Genomic DNA, 23,715 nt, shown 5'->3' on the forward strand with positions numbered 1-23,715 from the left:
AATGGCAGACCCCATAATCAGGAAAATATTGTACATATTAAAAAAGTGCATAGGTTGCATATTAATGTAATAATTTGAAAGCTTAGAGTCATTTCATTGTGAAATTATTAAAACTCTACTGCAGTACAATGTGGACTTGAAACACAACCTGTAGTAACAGAACTCAGGATTGATATTTCATTTCCACTGAATGTGTAATTGCAGCAACCCTAATGTAGACTAAATCAATGTCAGACTGGCAAACAAATAACTACCCAGTTCTGAAACCCTGCATTAGAACTCCCTACTAAGAGTTACTGCATTTGGCTGACAACTTCAGTCACACACACACTTTTAATCCTTTCTTTGGATGACCATCTGGATTATGGAAGTCACATTTTTTGAAGGTGCAAGCAAGAAATATTCAATTCCAAAGAAGTTGACATTTTCAAACAAAAAGCTGTGCATATCAGTGACCATTTTACTTGCTGTGAATGCATGAACACATGAATGCTGACATTTTCAAAAATATAACATTTGGCTTGTCAGTGTGACATCTTTTTCATCCACAGGCTACTAAAACTTGTGCTACTAGTTGCAGCAATAGTCTCTGCTACCTTATCACGATTCCCAGTATCAGTATTAGACCCACCCACCATCTATGGTATTCTAAAAAAAAATTTTTAATATCACACTCCAGTAACATCTTTATTCTCCTTTATGGCTGTCTCATCACTTATCACAACATCCAAGGTACCAGCTGCAAATATCAGCTAAGAGTGGGTAGGAAGGGAGAACGAACACACACACACACAGATGATAAAACCACCTGATTAAATAGTTAAGTGCTGCACCACACAACAGAAAGTCCCAGATCTGTCTTGAATTTGTCTCTTTAAGCAGCAGTAAGGAGACTACCATTGGATTTAGCACCTCTGGGATAAGAATGGAAAAACAAACAACAACCAGGAATCATAGAGTCATAGAGTTATACAGCACGGATAGAGGCCCTTCGGCCCATCGTGTCCGCGCCGGCCATCAGCCCTGTCTACTCTAATCCCATATTCCAGCATTTGGTCCGTAGCCTTGTATGCTATGGCATTTCAAGTGCTCATCCAAATGCTTCTTGAATGTTGTGAGGGTTCCTGCCTCCACAACCCTTTCAGGCAGTGAGTTCCAGACTCCAACCACCCTCTGGGTGAAAAAGTTCTTTCTCAAATCCCCTCTAAACCTCCCGCCTTTTACCTTGAATCTATGTCCCCTTGTTATAGAACCCTCAACGAAGGGAAAAAGCTCCTTAGTATCCATCCTATCTGTGCCCCTCATAATTTTGTACACCTCAATCATGTCCCCCCTCAGCCTCCTCTGCTCCAAGGAAAACAAACCCAATCTTCCCAGTCTCTCTTCATAGCTGAAGCGCTCCAGCCCTGGTAACATCCTACTCCTGATCACTATCCAGGGACACCTGTTAGATGTCCATGTGTTCTAACATCTGTACAGTATGGAGTTTGACAATGATGTCTACCACAGCCCATCAACACACACCATCTAGGCTTACAAAAGGAAAAATGGCCACTGGGGCAAGGTATCAGAGAGCTCTAAGCACCTATGAAACTGTATCCCAGGAAGGAATCAGCACCTTCAAGAGAGAGAGGGTCAAGGATAAAACTAGAAGGTGAGGGAAAATCATTCATGTTGGCTCAGTGCTTTGGTGCATCAATGAGTTGTATTACAGAGCAGTAGGGCATGGGCTCACACATTTCCACTTGTTCTATGCACCATTAAATTCTGCTCTCTAATTCTCTTATCAGGAACCCAGGGCAAGGCATATAGGTTGGCAACAGTAGTTGACAAACCACAAGCCCTTAAATTCACCCAGATGTGAAAACCTGAACTACTTCAGGGTGTTTGATACCAGGATGACCATTTTAAAGGACACACTTCAGCTCCTATGGGATAATCATGTGAAACTACATCTTTAAATCTTTAACATTTTTAAAAATCATTATCACTTATAGCAATGGCTGGGGTAAGGAAGAGTATTACAAAACTGTGAATGTGCTTCTGAATGGTTAAACGCAGCTTCACTTCCAGGTGGTTACACACCTGTACTGTGCATTCAGTAACAGGCAACAATAACCCAATGTGAGTTTTAAGATTTCTATGCAAGATCAGCACAATGTGGGTAAAAGGGCTCAAACACAATGTGGATGGGGGGGGGGGGGGGCAATTCTAACTCCAATTCCCAAAAATAAATCTCCACATCAAAATATCCAAGTCAGAGGATTTTAATCAATAATTTAAAATTGTTAATTATGGGATACTTCTAAAATTGTTTCATTGCTTTAAAAAAAATTCTCGATCTCCTGTACTGAAATTACTGGCCATTTTCAGCACATTTGGTTTCTGAAGATGCAATTTAAAAGAGGAGAAAAAGCTTCCGGGTAGAGCCGGACCCAAGTTGGAACAAATCATTGTGCGCCACGTGTTAATAAATTAAAGCTACAACAGTACACCGGGAAGGAAAGAAAAATTAAATTCAATCAACCACAAAGATCAAATCACCGAACTGGAGATACAAGTTCTTTTCCAACACATTGAAATGACACTAGCCTGGGTATTTAGTTATTTTAATACTAGCTATAAAAAGACATGTGTACATATGTTTAAGTGCTCACATATGCTGGAGAGCTGTTCTACATCTGAGGTGGACCATATATTCCGTGGCAAGGCCATTAATCAAAGATTAAAGACAATCCTGAAAGGTGCATTCCTCAGCTCGAAAGAAGCAACCCAAATAAAACCGAAATTAGAATTGCAAACACACAAAAGCACAGCTAGTAACAGCTCCTGCGTTTCCCTGGTGGATTTTGCACTGTGTTCCAGAAATGGAACCTTTTGCAGCAGATACAAGGACCAATTGGCCCCGAATTCGAGGGTTTTTGCAGCAATTCTGAACTCTCTAATTCTCACCACGCTTCGCCTACACCAGTAATAAACATTGATGCACGGACACCAGCGCAACTCACCTCCTGACGTCGAAAGCCATCCCAGCGGCTTAAACTGCTACCAATTCAATAAACACAAATATAGTGTAATTATGAAAGGTAAAGTGTGGAACTTTCTCTGAAGCCCGCCGGTTACCGCCCGGATGTGCCGTCACTCTTGGACGCCTTGCACTTTGCTATTGGCTACTGACAAATAGGTCGCTAGTCTTTTTTCCGGTCTGATCAATGCAGTAAAGTTGGTGCCTTTGATGGGAGGCTGGGGTTTTTGTTCTGTTGAAGAAAGTGACCCCCCCCCCACTCTCCTCTCCTCCTCCAAAAAGAAAAGTTTATATCCCCCTTGTCGACATGAGCTTAGTGGTGAAAGAAGTGTATGCGCAGGCTTAAGAGTAAGAGACGAAAGATGAGGCAGAGGTCCAGATGAACTGCTTTTTTCCATGGATTCTGCTGCTGAAGATGCCGTGCTGAACAGACTTTGTTGAATCTCACATGGCAAACAGACATGGACACTTCTGTTTCTACGTGTTCAACTAGGACCAACAATTTATGGAGGCACTTCAGATGCTGGTCATGAGAAGATTTTGAACATTGAACTGTTCTAGTATCGTGCTTTGATGTATGGTAGTTATAAAATAAAATGTGAAAACTCGAAAAATATGTTGTCACAATTTGGTGACATTCGTTTTCTTACCAGTGAAACATGTATGTGGAGGTTAAAGTATATCTAAAAGTCAGCTGTCTAAAAACGTTGTCAGGTGTTTCAGTCTGACGAACAATTCGATTTGGTTGTCTCCAAATCATTTTGTACATCTATTGTCATTTGCAATAAATATTTATAGGGAAGAAATAAAGTTTATTGGAAAATAACATCTGATTTTAGAGATTTTTAGTTCTAGAGGACAGCTTGATGATAGTGATTATTGAAGGAACGTATACTGAATTTTACCACAGCAGTAATTACTTTGGCATAAGGAGAAGTGGAGTATTCAGATCACGGAGTAGTTTAAAAACTTAGCACCCAAATTCTTGAAATCAAATTTTGCTGATCGGGATGTCAATGCAATGATGTTGAATCATCACACTGGTATTCCTTGTTTCCTGGAAATATGGGTAATCGTGACATACCAATATCAGATCAAGACAACACAATACGTGTTTGATATAGAAGCAAACTCCGCCGTTATCCAACAAATCTGATGTACTCGGTCAGGAATTGTCGGCTAATATCAGGGATGGTGTCATCAACTAGCAAGTGGGGGGAAATGTTGTCATTGCTCTGATTGCTCTATAGTTGATTTACTTTCCAATGCAGCAGTTTTCCCCATATGAAATATTTTTTCTCTTTATGTTTGTTCCATGTATGATCCCATGCAGTAGCTAATATAGGTAAAGGGATAACCAAAGAAACATGCAATTGGCAACCATTTTTGAGGTACGTGGGATTTTGATATCAAGTCTTTGTGTTCCTTTTTATCTCATGTCTCTGAATCAGTCCAGTTTGAGACCTGAGTGAGTCCCAGGCTAATTTTTGGAAATTTTCATTAACTTTGCTACAAAATTATTGTCGGATTTATCCAAATTTATATTGCATAATTGTATTGGATGAAAAAACCCTTCAGTTTGTTTGATCTAATTCTTCCAAAATACCAACAATCTCCCATTACAGGATCTAATCATTTCTTAAAGGAATCCATGGTCCTGGCCACATCAACCCTTTCTAGCAACCAATTTCAGTTGATCGCTCTCCATGCAAAGGAATATTTCTGCCATCAATCTCTTCACTAAATTTGTGTCTTCTTGCCCTGGCGTATCTGAAAATATTATTTCGGGTTTACTTTATCCTGTTAAAGATTTAATGTACAAAGTCCCCTCAGACCCTTCTTTTCAAAGCTGAAGAGTACTAGCTTAGTAAATTATTTCTCATAGCTCTTCCCTCTGACACCAGGGATCAGCTGGTGTGAGAGAGACTGCCATTAAGGCCTTGATGACTCTTTTATGTCACAATAACCAGAACTGTACACAGTATTCAAGGTGTGGCCTGACTGGGGAACAGTACAGCTGCAGCAAAATTTCTGATGATTTGAACTCAATTGATTTGACAATATAACCCAGCATCTTATTTTATTTGTTTATTGTCAACTCACATTGTTTCAACATGGTGATTACAGAGCTGATATTGGCCCAGCAAAGCTGACAACTCAAAAATAATATGCAACTGGAAAACAGCTCTGAAAAAAGGCCAATAACTAAGGTCACTGCTTCAAGACAACTGAATAAGTTGGACTTCAGGATATTAATTAGTTCTTGATGGTCAAATTGTTTTGCTATTCAAGTTGTTTTTCTTGAAAACTGAGACCCAATGGCTTCATATATGACATACACAAAAAATGTAGTTTTATTGGGAGTGCACTGGCAGATGAACTTTTCATAACTTAAGCACAGCAATACCCCCACTACTTCACCAGCTGTATTATCGGGGGGAAACGGGTGCATTTTGAAGTGTGTGGTGATTCAGCATCTGAAGCCAAAAATAATGTATTCACTCTTGAGAGAGTTCTCACCTCCAGGATACAGAGGTGGCATTCAGGGCCATTGGTACTGGAAGTGCAAGAAGAGGAGGAGCAATAGCTGTCTGGCACGGTAGCCACTGTGCAGGACACTTGCATTGAGCAGGACAGGGGCGGGGGGAGTTCAAATTCCATTGACTTTGAGCCACAAGAGAGGATAGCACAAACAGGGATACCAATCACTGATATCCATGTAAAAAAGATGGTAGACATCCATGCTAAATAGGTATTTGGTGCCTTGGTTTAACATCCCATCTGAAGGATAGCACCTCCAATATTGCAGCACTCCCTCAGTACTGCACTGAAGAATCAGCCTAAATTATATGCCCACGTTCATAAGAGTTTGAACCCACAACTATCTGACTCAGGTAAAAGTGCTATATAACTGAGCAAAGCTGATACTTAGCTTCCATTGTTGCCGATGGCAGGCTTATTACTCAGTTACCCTTCTTTGCTAATATATGTGTACTCTGCATATAGAATTCTAAACATGATGCACTTTTCTTCCATGCTTTTCTCCTGTAACACTGCTATCTGTGCATCTACATGTCAAAACTTTAGACAACATTTTAAAATGGGAAAGCTAAATGTCACCTTTTCACTGTCATGGTTTGTTGATGAACCAATTGATCACTCAAACTGCTGATGGGAAAAAAAGTCTGCCTTTTTTCTCAGTAACTGAAATTTCTAATGTCAAAAATAAGATTTCAAACAAAATTAAAAACGGAATAAATTTACATATTTCACAATAACATGATTACATTTATCAATTGAATTGTCTTTGTGACTTTTAATATCTTCTAAAGTTCTGTTCTGAATTTTTTTATATATAAAAACTTAAAATTGTGTAAATGATGAACTTTTAGCATTTATGAGGTAGTTTTGGTTGTTTATGGAAATTTATGTTTAATAAAGACTATCTAAATTGATAAATTTGTTAATCGACTTCTGCACTCCTGGTGCACGCTGGAAGCACGTATCAGGAAATTGTACATCTGCAGCCATTAACACCATTAGTTTTAAAAGGCAGAAAATTTACTCAAGTGCTTTAAGGCAGAAACATAAATACAAGAACTGATTGATGATGTGGAATTTGGTGCATGAATACCTAAGGGTGCAAAAGGGGCAATGGCTGAGTTGAAGGAAAAGAAAGAGACTGACAAGGTGGGCAGTTGGGGCCTGGTGGTTCAAAACGACCCATTGGTACTTTGGATCTTATTCTCCTGCCCCCTTTCCCATAAAACAGCTAGACCTTGCCTCCGCCCGCCCCCGCCCCAATACTACTAGACCCCAGCAACCCTCAATGTTTCAAAATCCTTCCCCCGTCCTGCTGCATCCCAGGCTCCCCCACATCCCAGATCACAGGACCTATTCTTAGTGTGCACAAACTCCTAGATCCATTCCCAGTGCTCTCTGATCCCAGAACCATCCCTAATGCTCCTAGTATCTGAGATCGCCCTCCCCAATGGTCCTAAATACCCTATACACTTCTTGCTCCTCTGCCATTACTCGCATCCTCATCGTGAATTGCATTCTCTAGCTAGGTTTTGGACATGGCCTTTCATGATTTTGAATACCTCTATCAAATCTCCTTTTCTTTAGCTGGTCTTACTGTACAGCTCCCCATGTGAGTTCCTATCTCTGATTCAGCTGCCCTTCTCTTCCCTACTTCCTAGCACCAAGCTGGGAAACAGCATTTTTTTAAGGGACTTAAAGCACTTTCATTTGTTTATAGTCCTATAACCATTTTAAAATCAAAGTGCTGTTTTCCAGCTTCGTACTAGGAACTAGCTTTAAATTCTACTGTGAGCTGGAATGGGGCTATGAACCTCAGCCCCATCTTAATTCCACCCCACACCTTTCTAACACAGCTTCGCCCTTATCCTCCTCATTCACACAAAGCTCGGATTTTACCTGCTCCTCCACTATTTCCCAATGCTGTCTCCCACCCCATAACCCAATTAGTGCCTGCTCCTTGCCTTTCCCTCCAGCCCTTACCACCAGACCATCGATTCCCTTCCATCCCTCAACCTTTCCCTCGCCCACTTACCACCTCCCACCCCAGGCATCCATGCCTGATGTGTCCCTCTCTCTTCTACTGTCTCCTCCCTTAACTAGAACCCTCCCAAATCAGCATCCTACAATCTCAACTAAAAATGCATCTTGTGCCCTTAATCCCTCTTCACACTATTGTAGTTGCAGTCTGTTACATAGTAGCCTATTGTTTGGTTGAGAAATTATGAATCACTAAAGTGGCTTTAACAGTATTGTTATTTGAACCCTGCCATGTAAAACATCCTTGAAATGCATTCCACATTGTTACTCTTTATGATTGTACACACATGATGTTCATGGGGGTGATTTTATATTTTAGGTCATTTTTTCTTTGTCAGCATCCAGGAGGACTCTGAACAGCACCATCCTCCAAATGTACCAGGTGATTAGAAATGCAGTGATATTGGGTTTTATTTTGCTGCATAATAAACTAAATAGCACATCTTGTGAATTGTACAGCTTCATAACATTCCATATCATCTGCTATCTTCTATCTCTGCAATATTTATACCTAGATTTTTAATAAAAACAAAACTAAAATAATGGAATTTAACTCAATTTTCTTGTTTTATTTGTGAAACTGCCTCTATAGATTTCAGGAAATTGATAATAGATTTATAAGCCTTGCTCTCTCAAGACTGTTCATATATTTGCTGTCACTAATGTTTAAATCAATTCATACTTGAGTCAGGATGACCCAAATCAAATGAGTTCAGTATATGTTTAGCAAGAGTCAAATCACCTGAGTTTTTCTGATCAGCAGAAAAGGATAAGGAATGTGATTTAGCTTTTTATACAAGTCTGATCTTAATATCCCAGTTTATAGAACAAGCCAGGACCAGAGCAAGTACAAAATCAAAGTATAACCATGTTGAAGTAATTCAGGAGAGAATGCAATGAGACTACTCTATATACTGAAGTACAAAAGAACTATAATGAATGTATCTCTTTCTGCTTGATTAGATGTTGTGATTGAGTTCCAAATTCACATAAATAGGGCACCAGAATTTCTGTGGCTTTAAGATATTGTATGCAGATATTTATAGAAAGTCTTTGCAATGGATGTAATCAATCATAGAATCATAGAAATTTGCAGCACAGAAGGAGGCCATTCGGCCCATCGTGTCCGTAGCCCTGTAGGTTATGGCACTTCAAGTTCACATCCAAGTACTTTTTAAGTGAGTTGAGGGTTTCTGTCTCTACCACCCTTTCAGGCAGTGAGTTCCAGACCCCACCACCCTCTGGGTGAAAAAATTTCTCCTCCGCTCTCCTCTAATCCCTCCACCAATTACTTTAAATCTATGCCCCCGGTCACTAACACCTCTGCTAAAGGAAATAGGTCCTCCCTATCCAATCTATCTAGGCCCCTCATAATTTTATACACCTCAATTAAATCACCCCTCAGACTCCTCTGTTCCAATAAAAACAACCCCAGCCTATCCAAAGTTTCCTCATAGCTAAAATTCTGTAGTCCTGGCAACATGTTTGTAAATCTCCTCTGCACCCTCTCTCGTGCAATCACATCTTTCCTGTAATGTGGTGTCCAGAACTGTACGTGGTACTCATGCTGTGGCCTAACCAATGTTTTATCCAATTCCAGCACAACCTCCCTGCTCTTATATTCTATGCCTCGGCTAATAAAGGAAAGTATCCCGTACGCCTTCTTAACCACCTTATCTACCTAACCTGCTACCTTCAGGAATCTGTGGACATGCACTCCAAGGTCCCTCTGTTTCTCGACACCTCTCAGTATCCTCCCATTTATTGTGTATTCCATTGCCTTGTTTGCCCTCCCCAAGTGCATTATCTCACATTTCTCCGGATTGAATTCCATTTGCCACTTTTCTGGCCACCTGACCAGTCCATTGATATCTTCCTGCTGTCTACAGCTTTCCTCCTCACCATCAACCATCTTACCCACAATGTGGATTATGGTTTTAAAAGACCTACTTGTTAGCAATTGAAAATTGGTATTTTGTCTGTTTAACATTGAAGACCCTCTTCAGTATATAAAAGGTTGCCCTAATATCTATGCAATTTTAATTGAGTACAGGCAATTTAGCAGTCCAAATCATCTCTGTAACTAGACATCACATATTCTGTTTGCAAATCTGTATACAATGAAAACTATATCAGAGACAATTTTCCCTTACTAACAGCACTCACGGTATGTATTATAAGTGTAAGGAGAGCACACATGGTTTTTGATGTACACTAGTGCAAAATGACTTATACCGAGTGTGTAATGAGACTAGATGTTAGTTCTGGCCTCAGAATTTGAGATACATATTCTGTCTTTAGTGGAGTGGCCCTGTCAAATTATAAACTAAAAACAGAAAATGCTAGAAATACTCAGCAAGTCAGGCAGCATCTGTGGAGAGAGAAACAGAATTAATGGTTCAAGTCAATGACCTTTCGTTAGAACTGGAAGAAGTAAAGATTTAACTGTTTTTAAGCAAATACAGAGCCAGGCAAAGGCCGGGGGGTAGAAGAAGGGGTGGAGAGGAAAGGACAAAAGGGAAGGTCTGTGATAGGGTGGAGGGCAGGAGTGATTAAATAACAAAAGGGATGATGGTGCAAAGGGGTAGTAATGGGACAAGTAAAGAAACAAAATTCAGCAAAAAAGGACCAAGAGATTGATTAATAGGGGAAAAATAGAGTATGAGAGTAAACTTGCAAGGAATATAAAAGTGGACTGTAAAAGCTTCTACAACTATGTAAAAAGAAAAAGATTAGTGAAGACAAATGTAGGTCCCTTACAGTCAGAAACAGGAGAATTTATAATGCGGAACAAGGAAATGGCAGAGCAATTAAACAAATACTTTGGTTCTGTCTTCATGGAAGAGGACACAAATAACTTCCCAGAAATGCTAGGGAACCAAGGGACTAGTGAGAAGGAGGAATTAAAGGAAATTAGTATTAGTAAAAAAATAGTGCTGGAGAAATTAATGGGACTGAAAGCCAATAAATCCCCAGGGCCTGATAATCTGCATCCCAGGGTACTAAAAGAGGTAGCCATGGAAATAGTGGATGCATTAGTTGCAATCTTCCAAAATTCTATAGATTATGGAGCAGTTCCTGCAGATTGGAGGGTGGCAAATGTAACCCCACTATTTAAAAAAGGAGGGAGAGAGAAAACAGGGAACTATAGACCGGTTAGCCTAACATCAGTAGTCGGGAAAATGCTAGTGCCTGTTATAAAGGATGTGATAATAGGACATTTAGAAAATATCAATGGGATTAAGACAAAGTCAACATGGATTTATGAAAGGGAAATCATGTTTGACAAACCTACTGAAGTTTTTTGAGGATGTAACTGGTAGAATAGATAAGGGAGAACCAGCGGATGTGGTTTATTTGGATTTTCAGAAGGCCTTTGATAAAGTCCCACATAAGAGGTTAGTGTGCAAAATTAAAGCACATGGGATTGGGGGTAATATACTGACATGGGTTGAAAATTGGTTAACAGACAGGAAACAGAGATTAGGAATAAATGGGTCTTTTTCGGGGTGGCAGGCAGTGATTAGTGGGGTACCGTAGGGATCAGTGTTTGGGCCCCAGCTATTCACAATATACGTCAATGATTTGGATGAAGGAACCAAATGTAATATTTCCAAGTTTGCTGATGACACAAAACTAGGTGGAATCGTGAGTTGTGAGGAGGATGCAAAGAGGCTTCAGGGCGATTTAGACAAGTTGAATGAGTGGGCAAATACATGGCAGATGCAGTATAATGTTCATAAATGTGAAGTTATCCAATTCGGAAGGAAAAACAGAAAGGCAGAGTATTATTTAAATGGTGATGGATTGGGAAATGTTGATGTACAAAGGGACCTGGGTGTCCTTGTACACCAGTCACTGAAAGCAAACATGCAGGTGCAGCAAGCAGTTAGGAAGGCAAAAGGTATGTTGGCCTTCATTGCAAGAGGATTTGAGTACAGGAGCAACAATGTCTTACTACAGTTATACAGGGCCTTGGTGTGACCACACCTGGAGTCTTGTGTGTAGTTTTGGTCTCCTTACCTAAGAAAGGATATACTTGCCATAGAGGGAGTGCAGCGAAGGTTCACCAGACTGATTCCTGGAATGGCAGGACTGTCGTATGAGGAGAGACTGGTTCGACTCGGCCTGTATTCACTCGAGTTTAGAAGAATGAGAGGGGATCTCATTGCAACATATAAAATTCTGACAGGGCTAGAGAGATTGGATGCAGGGAGGATGTTTCCCCTGGCTGAGGGGTCCAGAATGAGGGGTCACATTCTCAGGATAAGGGGTAGGACATTTAGGACTGAGATGAGGAGAAATCTCTTCACTCAGAGGGTGGTGAACCTGTGGAATTCTCTATCACGGAAGGCTGTGGAGGCCAAGTCACTGAATATATGGGTACGGTAGCATAGTGGTTATGTTACTGGACTAGTTCAAATCCCGCCACGGCAGCTGGGGAAGTTAAATTCAATTAATTAAATAAAATCTGGAATTAAAATAATAGTATCAATAATGGTGGCCATGAAACTACCGGATTGTTGTAAAAACCCTTCTGGTTCACTAATGCCCTTTAGGGAAGGAAACTTGCTGTCCTTACCCGGTCTGGTCTATATGTGACTCCAGACCCACAGCAATGTGGTTGATTCTGAAATGGCCTAGCAAGCTGCTCAGTTGTACAATCTTGCTTAAAAAAAAGTCATGATAAGAAGAAAACCGGACGGACCACTAGGCACCGGACACGACAAAGGCAAACCAAGCCCAGTCGACCCTGCAAAGTCCTCCTCACTAACATCTGGGGACTTGTGCCAAAATTGGGAGAGCTGTCCCACAGACTAGTCAAGCAACAGCCTGACATAGCCATAGTCACAGAATCATATCTTTCAGCCAACGACCCAGACTCTTCCATCACCATTCCTGGGTATGTCCTGTCCCACCGGCAGGACAGACCAACCAGAAATGGTGGTACAGTGATGTACAGTCAGGAGGGAGTGGCCCTGGGAGTCCTCAACATTGACTCTGGACCCCATGAAATCTCATGGCATCAGATCAAACATGGGCAAGGAAACCTCCTGCTGATTACCACCTACCGTCCTCCCTCATCTGATGAATCAGTCCTCCTCCATCTTGAGCACCACTTGAAGGAAGCACTGAGGGTAGCAAGGGCACAAAATGTACTTTGGGTGGGGGACTTCAATGTCCATCACCAAGAGTGGCTCGGTAGCACCACTGCTGGCCGAGTCCTGAAGGACATAGTTGCCAGACTGGGCCTGCAGCAGGTGGTGAGGGAAAAACCTACCTGACCTCACCCTCACCAATCTACTTGTTGCAAATGCATTTGTCCATGACAGTATTGGTAGAAGTGATCACCGCACAGTCCTCGTGGAGAAGAAGTCCTGTCTTCGCACTGAGGACACCATCCAACATGTTGTATGGCACTACCACTGTGCTAAATGTGATAGATTCAGAACAGATCTAGCAGCTCAAAACTGGGCATCCATGAGGCGCTGTGGGCCATCAGCAGCAGCACAATCTGTAACCACATGGCCCGGCATATTCCTCACTCTACCATTACCAACAAGCCAGGGGATCAACCCTGGTTCAAAGAGGAGTGTAGAAGAGCATGCCAGGAGCAGCACCAGGTGTACCTAAAAATGAGGTGCCAACGTAGTGAAGCTACAACACAGGACTAAATGCATGCTAAACAGTGGACGCAACATGCTATAGACAGAGCTAAGCGACTCCACAACCAACGGATCAGATCAAAGCCCTGCAGTCCTGCCACATCCAGTCGTGAATGGTGGTGGACAATTAAACAACTAACAGGAAGGAGGAGGCTCTGTAAACATCCCCATCCTCAATGATGGCGGAGTCCGGCACGTGAGTGCCAAAGACAAGGCTGAAGTGTTTGCAACCATCTTCAGCCAGAAGCGCCGAGTGGATGATCCATCTCGGCCTCCTCCCGATATCCCCACCATCACAGAAGCTAGTAACTTACGCGCCAGGCGAGTGCCAGACAATGACTATTTCCAACAAGACAGAGTCTAACCACCCACCCTTGACATTCAGCGCATTATCATTGCCGAATCCCCCAACATCAACATCTGGGGGGTCACCATTGATCAGAAACTTAACTGGACCAGCCACATAAATAATGTGGCTACAAGAGCAGGTCAGAGGCTGGGTATTCTGCGGCGAGTGACTCACCTCCTGACTCCCCAAAACTTTTCCACCATCTACAAGGCACAAGTCAGGAGTGTAATGGAATACTCTCCACTTGCCTGGATGAGTGCAGCTCCAACAACACTCAAGAAGCTCGACATCATCCAGGATAAAGCAGCCCGTTTGATTGGCACCCCATCCACCACCCTAAACATTCACTCCCTTCACCACTGTGGCTATAGTGTGTACCATCCACAGGATGCACTGCAGCAACTCGCCAAGGCGTCTTCGACAGCACCTCCCAAACCCACGACCTCTACTACCTAGAAGGACAAGAGCAGCAGGTACATGGGAACAACACCACCTGCACGTTCCCCTCCAAGTCGCACACCATCCCGACTTGGAAATATATCGCCGTTCCTTCATTGTCGCTGGGTCAAAATCCTGGAACTCCCTTCCTAACAGCACTGTGGGAGAACCTTCACCACACGGACTGCAGCGGTTCAAAAAGGCGGCTCACCACCACCTTCTCAAGGGCAATTAGGGATGGGCAATAAATGGTGGCCTTGCCAGCGACGCCCACATCCCATGAACGAATAAAAAATATATATATTTAAGAAGGAGCTAGATAGATTTCTAGACACAAAAGGCATCAAGGAGTGTGGGGAGAGAGCAGAGCAGGAATATGTTATTGAGATAGAGGATCAGCCATGATCATATTGAATGGCGGAGCAGGCTCGAAGGGCCGAATGGCCTACTCCTGCTCCTATTTTCTATGTTTCTAAAAGATGGGTCTAGAGGAGCTGTAAATGGCAACAGCAGAACCATTACCAGCAACTGCTGTCCGAAAAAATGGGAGGAGTGGTTACAATCTGAAGTTATTGAAATCAACGTTGAGTCCGGAATGTTGTAATGTGCCTAAACGAAAGATGAGGTGCTGTTTCTCGAGCTTCCGTTGAACTTCATTGGAACAGTGTAAGAGGCCAAGGAAAGAGAGGTCAGAGTGGGAGTGTGACAGGGAATTAAAATGGCAAGCGACCAGCAGGTCAGGGTCACACTTGTGAACAGAGCGGAGTTGTTCAGCAAAGCGATCACTCAATCTGCGTTTGGTCTCCCCAATATAGAGGAGACCACATTGTGAACAATGTGGAATACAGTATACTAAATTGAAAGAAGTACAAGTAAACCGCTGTTTCACCTGAAAGGAGTGATTGGGGCCCTGGACGGTGGGAAGGGAGGAGGTTTAAGGTCAGGTGTCGCATCTCCTGCGCTTGCTCGGGAAGGTGGTGTGGGAAGGGGAGCGGGTGTTCAGGATGATGGAAGAGTGGACCAGGGTGTCGTGGAGGGAACGGTCCCTTCGGAATGCTGAAAGGGAAGGGGAGGGGAAGATTTGTTTGGTGGTGGCATCGTGCTGGAGGTGGCAGAAATAGCGGAGGATGTTCCATTGAATGTGGAGCCTGGTGAGGTGGAAGGTGAGGACAAGGGGGACCCAATTGTCATTCTGGGAGGGAGGGGAAGGGGTGAGGGCAGAAGTGCAGGATAGGGACAGACACATTCAAGGGCCCTCTCAACCACTGTGGAGGGGAATCAGAGGAAAAAGGAAGACATATCGGAAGCACTGGTATGGGAGGTGGCATTGTCAGGACAGATGCAACAGAGATGGAGAAACTGAGAATGGAATAGAGTCCTTATAGAAAGTGGGTGAGAGGACGTGTAATCGAGGTTGAATACCAGTGAGGGTGTTAACACCTCGGGGGAATGCAGTCAGGAGCAAATCCATGGCACCATGGGAGACTCGGCTGCACATGGGGGGCAAAAGAAATGCAGTTGTTATAGGGGATTCGATAGTCAGGGGGATAGACAGGCGTTTCTGCAACCGCAGATGTGAGTCCCACATGGTGTGTTGCCTCTCTGGTGCCAGGGTAAAGGACAGCACGGAGAGGATGCAGAACATTTTGAGGTGGGAATGGGAACAGCCAGAAGTCGTGGTCCATGTGGGAACCAATGACAGAGGATGGAAAAGTGTCGAGGTCCTGCAGTCAGAGTTTCAGGAGCTGGGGAGGAAGTTAAAAAGCAGGACCTCAAAGGTAATAATCTCTGGATTACTCCCAATGCCAGGTGCTAGTGTGTACAGTAATATTAGGATAAGACAAGTTAATGCATGGCTGGAGCAATGGTACAGGAGGGATGCTTCAAATTCCTGGGTTATTGGGACCAGTTCTGGGGCACAAGAGATCTGTTTAAGATGGACAGGTTGCACCTCAACAGAGCTGGGACCAATGTCCTCGCGGGGAGGTTAACTAATGCTGTAGGGTAGGGGTTTAAACTAATTTGGCAGTGACTGGGCACCAGGATGAAACATTAGAGAAGAGAAACAAGGTGCATGGAGGACTGGGAGGGACAAGTTACACTAGAGTAAAGAATAGTTCAGAAATATGAGGGATCAGACAGGGGGCAAATGCGAGACAGTCTAAAATGAGATTGGAGGGCATGTGCGTAAATGCACATGGCGTAATAAATAAGGTTGGTGAGCTGCAGGCTCAAGTCGCCACATGGGACTATGATATAGTGGAAATAGCAGAGACCTGACTCAAAGAAGGAGAGGATTGGGTACTTAACACTCCTGGCTACAGGGTATTCAGGAAAGATAGGGAAGGAAAGAAAGGGGGTGGGGGAGGTGGTGGCAGTATTGATCAAAGAAACTATGATAGCACTGGAAAGGGAGGATGTAGTTGAGGGGCTAAAGATAGAATCTATTTGGTTGGAATTAAGGAACAATGGATGAGCTATTACGCTACTGGGTGTATACTATAGGCCAGCAAATAGTGGGAAGGAGATAGAGGAGCAAATTTGCAGGCAAATTACAGAAAGACACAAGAACTATAGAGTAGTGATAATGGGGGGCTTCAATTTCCCCAATATAGACTGGGATAGTAACAGTGTAAAGGGCAAACAGGGGGAGGAATTCCTGAAATGTGTTCAAGAGAACTTTCTGGAACAGTGTGTTTCCAGCCCAAACAGGAAGGAAACAGTGCTCAATCTAGTACTGGGGAATGAAGTGAGGCAGGTGGAGCATGTTTCAGTGGAGAACAGGGATTAAAATATGATTAGGTTTAGAATAATTATGGAAAAGGACAAGGAACAATCAAATGTGAAAACATTCAACTGGAGGAGGGCAAATTTCATTGAGTTAAAAAGGGATCTTGTCCAGTTGGATTGGAACCAAAAATTGGTAGGCAAAACAGTAATTGAACAATGGGAGACCTGCAAGGAGGAGTTGGTTTGGGTACAGAGTAGACACATTCCTACAAGGGGGAAAGGAAGGGCCTCCAATGCTAGAGCTCCCTGGATGACTAAAGATATAGAGATTAAAATGAAATAGAAAAAGGAGGCTCATGACCAATGGTTCGTAATGCAGTAGAGAAACAGGCTGAATACAGAAAGTACAAAGGCAATCTAAAAAAGTGAATAAGAGGGGCAAAGAGAAAGTGTGAGAATAGATTAGTGGCTAACATAAAAGGGAACCAAAAGTCTTTTATAAACATATAAAACATGTAAATGGTTGGTCAAAGGAAGAGTGGGACCAACAAAAATGGAGATGACCTTGTGGAGGCAGAGGGCATGGCTGAGGTACTAAATGAATACTTTGCATCCGTCTTCACCAGAGAAGAGGATGCTGCCATTGTAGCAGTAAAGGAGGACGTAGTAGCGATATTGGATAGGATAAAAATAGACGAAGAGGAGGTACTTAAAAGATTGGCAGTAATCAAAGTAGAAAAATCACCCGGTCCAGGTGGGATCCATCCTCGGTTACTGAGGAAAATAAGGATGGAAATTGCAGAGGTACTGGCCACAATCTTCCAATCCTCCTTAGATATAAGGATGGTGCCAGAGGACTGGAGGATTGCAAATGTTACACCCCTGTTCAAAGAAGGGGAGGGATAAACCTGGCAATTACAGGCCAGACAGTCTAACATCAGTGGTGGGGAAACTTCTGGAGAAAATTAATCCAGAACAAAATTAATTGGCATTTGGAAAAGTATGGGCAAATACATGAAAGCCAGCAAGGGTTTGTTAAAGGAAAATCATGTTTGACTAACTTGATTGAGTTCTTTGATGAAGTAATGGAGAGGATTAATGAGGGTAATGTATGTGGACTTTCAAAAAGCATTTGATAATGTACCATATAATAAACTTGTTAGCAAAATTAAAGCCCATGGGATTAAAGGGACAGTGGCAGCATGGATATGAAATTGGCTAGGGGCCAGAAAGCAGATAGTAGTGGTGAACGGTTGTTTTTCAGACTGGAGGGAAGTATACAGTGGTCTTCCCCAAGGATTGGTATTAGGACCTGCTTTTTTGATATATATTAATGACCTGGACTTGGGTATAGAGGGTATAATTTCAAAGTTTGCAGATGACACGAAACTCAGAAATGTAGTAAACAATGTGAAGGATACTAACAGACTTCAGGAGGACGTGGACAGACTGGTGAAATGGGCAGACACATGGTAGATGAAATTTAATGCAGAGAAGTGTGAAGTGATGCATTTTGGAAGGAAGAATGAAGAGAGGCAATATAAACTAAATGGTACAATTTTAAAGAGGGTGCAGGAACAGAGAGACCTGGGGATGCACATACACAAATCTTTGAAGGTGGCAGGACAATTTGAGAAGGCTGACTTGGACTGCAACAAAGAATGTTCCACGTATCCCACGAAAAGGCAGGCATGGATGGGACCCATAGGAGTTCCCATAGTGACAACTTTTATTTGGAGGAAGTGAGTGGAATCAAAGGCAAAGTTGTTCAATGAAAGAGCAAGTTCAGCCAGGAGGGGGAGTGTGGTAGTGGATGGGGAGTAGTCGGGCATCCATTCATGGACAAAACGGAGGGCCCGAAGGCCGTCCTGGTGGGGGATGGAGGTGTAGTGGGATTGGATGTCCATGGTGAAAAGGAGACAGTTAGGGTCACGAAACTGGAAACTGTTAAAGTGGCGGATGTAGGTCGAAAGATACTGGACAAGGGGAGAAAAAAATAGAGTTGAGATAGAAAGAAATAAGTTCCATGAGACAAGATCAGGCTGAAACAATAGGTCAACTAGGGCAGTCCTGTTTGTAGATCTTGGAAAGGAGGTAGAAGCAGGCTGTGTACGGTTGGGGGACTATGACATTGGAGGCCATGAGGGTAAGATCTCCAGAGAAGATGAGGTCAAAGACGGTCGAAGGTGATGGAAGAAGAGCTTTGTATCGTGTCGAACTCGAAATTCATTGAGATAGGGGCGTAATGGGATGAAGCTGAAGCTTTTGCTGAGGACTGATCGTTCGGGGAAAGTCAGAGAGGGTAGTGAAAATATGACAAAGAGTGAGATTGGAAGGAGGGATGGGGTCAGAGGAAAGTGATGGGGAAGAAGGATCAAGAGGGGTGTTGGTATCTAAGAGTTTTGAAGCTATCGGTTCTTGGCAGTCAAAAGGGAGAACAAAAACGTATAGTCCTGTTCAGCGCATGGACGTTGTACTGAGAATACTTCTGTATACAGAATCAGCATGCTACTAACAGGACTGCAAAAAATAAACTGAACTTGCTGACATATATACTGTGTACAGTTCTGGTCACCCTAATATAGAAAGGATATTATTAAACTAGAAAGAGTGCAGAAAAGATTTACTAGGATGCTACCGGGACTTGATGGTTTGACTTATAGGGAGAGGTTGGATAGACTGAGACTTTTTCCCTGGAGAGTAGGAGGTTTAGGGGTGATCTTATAGAAGTCTATAAAATAATGAGGGGCATAGATAAGATAGATAGTCAAAATCTTTTCCCAAAGGTAGGGGAGTCTATAACGAGGGGGCATAGATTTAAGGTGAGAGGGGAGAGATACAAAAGGGTCCAGAGGGGCAATTTTTTCACTCAAAGGGTGGTGAGTGTCTGGACCGAGCTGCCAGAGGCAGTAGTAGAGGCGGGTACAATTTTGTCTTTTAAAAAGCATTTGGACAGTTACATGGGTAAGAATTGGGACTAGCTTAGTGGTATAAACTGGGCGACATGGACATGTTAGGCCGAAGGGCCTGTTTCCATGTTGTAAACTTCTATGATTCTATGATTCAACCTGCTATTATCATGGTGCTATTGGATTTTAAATTTTCCACAGAAAACGAACATTCAAATTCAGAATTGAAAAAGAATGCTTGAGTATCAGATAGATCCACAGGGTGTGATGCGCCAGAATCACTCTGCCTAAAATAAATGTGGGAATAGCTGCTGCTGGTGTAACTAACCTTGTACCAACAACGACAACAGTAAGCAATTGTTCAGAATTTCAGTGAGAGACACATACTGTCAGTGTTCTGCACTGATCTTTTTTTGCATATCTTTTTAAGTTCCAGATTGACCTACAGTAATAAATGGTGTTTTGTTAAATGTATGCTTAAAGACATTAAGTTTTACGTCTTAAATAAAAATATTCTGGACTTCATACCATGCTTCGCCACTTTTATTACATACAAAGCAAAATAATTAACAATTTTAAGGTATCATGAATACACACAAGCAATGACAATCTCCAACAAAGTGCGAGTCTAACCACCTCTCCTTGACATTCAACGACATTACCATCATCAAATCCCTCACCATCAACATCCTGGGGGTCAGCATTGACCAGAAACTTAACTAGAAAAGCCACATAAATAATGTGGCTACAAGAGCAGGTCAGAGGCTGGGTATTCTGCAGCGAGTGGCTCATTCCTGACTCCCCAAAACCTTTCCACCATCTACAAGGCACAAGTCAGGAATGTAATGGAATACTTTCCACTTGCCTGGATGAGTGCAGCTCCAACAACACTCAAGAAACTTGACACCATCCAGGACAAAGCAGCCCCCTTGATTGGCACCCCATCCACCACCCTAAACATTCACTCCCTTCACCACTGGCACACCGTGGCTGCAGTGTGTACCATCTACAGGAATGCGCTACAGCAACTCGCCAAGGCTTCTTCGACAGCACCTCCCAAACCCACAACCTCTACCACCTAGAAGGACAAGGACACCAGGCATATGGGAACAACACCACCTGCACGTTCCCCTCCAAGTCACACATCATCCTGACTTGGAAATATATCATCGTTCATTCATCGTCGCTGGGTCAAAATCCTGGAACTCCCTACCCAGCAGCACTGTGGGAGAACCTTCACCTCACGGACTGCAGTGGTTCAAGAAGGCGACTCATCACCACTATCTCAAGGGCAATTAGGGATGGGCAATAAATGCTGGTCTTGCCAGTGATGCCCACATCCCATGAATGAATGAAAAAAACTCAAGTTTTTAGGACAGTGTGTAACTAAATCACATATTCTCTGTTCCACAACGTAAAACTTTCCACTGATGAGGAATGATGATTCTTAAAGCATGTGATTGTGACTTGCTCCCTCATATGAACATAAGAAATAGGAGCAAGAGTAGACCATACGGCCCCTCGAGCCTGCTGCACCATTCAATAAGATCATGGCTCATCGTCTACTTCAACTCCACTTTCCTGCCCTATCCCCATATCCCTTGATTCCCTTAGTGTCCAAATATCCATCGATCTCAGTCTTGAATATACTCAACGACTGAGCATCCACAGTCCTCCGAGATTGAGAATTCCAAAGATTTACAATTTGCTGAGTGAAGAAACATTTCCTCATCTCAATCCTAAGTGGTGACCTTTTATCTTCAGACTATGACATCTAATTCCAGACTCTCCAGCCAGGGGAAACAGCCTCTCAGCATCTACCCTGTCAAGCCCTCTAAGAATTTTATACATTTCAATGAGATCATCTCTCATTCTTCTAAACTCCAAAGAATATAGGCCCATTCTACTCAATTTCTCCTCATTCTCCTGGGAATCAATCTTGTGAACCTTCATTGCAACCCCTCTAAGGCAAGTATATCCTTCCTTAGGTAAGGAGATCAAAATTGTACACAGTAAAAAACTATTTAGATCCAAGAGTTGGGGAACATATATACTTGAGTGATAACATTTATTATAGGAACAGCAAGAATTGCAAACAATTTTAATTCATGCCACTATATTTTATCAAAAAGCAGAAAGGTTGGATTTAAGAGCCTGAGCTACTATAGGGCCTTCTTAATACAATGGCTTAACTGAAGCAACAGGAAACTCAATAAGAAAAAAAATCAAGTTTTGTAGATTTCAGCTAATCGCTTAACAAGAGGTTCAGCTCCATTATTGACCCTTTGAATCCCCCCCTTCCCCTTCCCCTTCCCATAAAAGGGGGGCCTAAACACACACAAAAAAACTTAAAAAAAGCTCCATTATTGGACGTGTAATGCGATTGGCTGTTCCGTTTTGCATCAGTTATATCCTTTTCAAACTCCCATGAGTCCAAACTAGAACTTTATAACACGTGAGCTGTAACTCAGGGAAACCAAAAGTAACCCACTTTTTACTCAAATTTAATAGAGAGAAATTCTAGCCACGTTATCCATTAGCTATCAGGTCAGCCCAATGGCTATATACACCTTACAATTTTACAAATTACTTTATTTCTTGTTCCCCCATCACACACACACACACCTCTATTGTGACTTAATGGCTTTATTATTACACCTGTTGAGGCAATTGTCAGATCACATCGCATTTAAATGATTGTAAACGTGTAGAAGAGCTTTTTAAAAAAGTAACCAAAGTTCCTAAAGTAGTTATGTTTTAATGAATTGTTAATTAAACTACATTTTGTTGTGTGCAGACCTATTTAGAGTTCAGTTTTACTATAGTTTGACAAAACTAAATTGTACAAACAATGTAAAATGAAACGTTTTTTTACATTAAAATGTTTTTTAAAGTTTTTTTTTAGTACTTAACGTGTGTATTAAGTATTATAATTGAATGAAGCTCCTCTAATAAGATATTCACGTTCGTTGACATGTTACGTTATTGGCGATATTCATTTTGTAGCAGTGTTTCTTAGCTTATTTAGTTCTGAGCTCATGGATTTGCTTTCCTGATAGCAAAAGTATCTACAATGTGTGATTGGCTACATAGTTGCATAATATATTGTGAAAAGATATGACTTCACATATTTTAAGATTTAGCTAATTCACCGCATCAAAACATTTCTGTTCCAAAACAGCGATTTTGGGTTTGTTCTGTTTGTCAGAAAACCCCGTTCGTTTCTTGATCGAATTATCCACTCAGAACGAGTCGTACTTCTTTGAATATCAGCACGAAATATCAGTGTTTTAATCTAACCTTTATATCAAATTTATAAATTCGAAAAAAGATATCCTAGTTAGCTTTAAAGAAATTGAAACGGCACACACGACCCTTCCTTTGCATTGGCTCACTTGAGTTTTTTTTTAAAGTTGGATTTCTTTGAAATTGCGCGCATATACGGTCAGAATAATTTCACTGGAAAAGTTGGCAGGTAAATTCATACTGATATCGTGACTATTGCATTACCTCATTTGTTGTTTACAGTGCAATAAAATTACGTTGAAGAGTAGGTATTGTTGATCCTATGCCTCCTAATTTCAACTGAGGCTGAAGGTTAAGGCAGAGCATTCTCCGCGCATCAAAATTAGCGTGTAAACTAATTAGTAAACGAATAAATTGATGAGCAAACAGATCTATTACTCCAAGTGAATCAAAAGCAAAATACTGCAGATGCTGGAAATCTGAAATAAAAAAAAGAAAATGCTGGAGAAGCTCAGCAAGTCAGGCAGCATCTGTAGAGAAAGAAACAGAGTTAACGTTTCAGGTAGAAGACCTTTGGTCAGAACTGGAAGATGTTAAGAGTTAAGTTTTTAAGCAAGTGCAGAGCCAGGGAAAGGGGGGGAAAAAAGAGAACAAAAGGGAAGGTCAGTGATAGGGTGGAGGGCAGGAGTGATTAAATGACAAAAGGTGCAAGGCGAGGAAGGTGGTAATGGGACAGGTCAAGAAACAAAAGATTGGTCAGAAGTAGCTGTA

General features: G+C 42.1%; 1 protein-coding gene across 3 annotated transcripts in view; it reads right to left on the minus strand.

Annotated features, from left to right (window-relative positions):
- ergic1 (endoplasmic reticulum-golgi intermediate compartment 1) overlaps window positions 1-3,162 on the minus strand; it is a 79,735-nt gene extending 76,573 nt beyond the window's left edge. For 2 of the 3 annotated variants that reach the window (XM_067996405.1, XM_067996404.1), the window contains exon 1: window positions 3,009-3,162. In XM_067996405.1, the coding sequence (XP_067852506.1) occupies window positions 3,009-3,028 (20 nt within the window). In that variant the 5' untranslated portion in view covers window positions 3,029-3,162. The remainder of the gene's footprint in view (window positions 1-3,008) is intronic. The other variant, XM_067996406.1, reaches the window with a different exon arrangement.
- Window positions 3,163-23,715: the final 20,553 nt, after the last annotated feature.

Source organism: Heptranchias perlo, chromosome 14, assembly GCF_035084215.1.
Source record: "Heptranchias perlo isolate sHepPer1 chromosome 14, sHepPer1.hap1, whole genome shotgun sequence".
Classification (NCBI taxonomy): Eukaryota; Metazoa; Chordata; class Chondrichthyes; order Hexanchiformes; family Hexanchidae; genus Heptranchias; species Heptranchias perlo.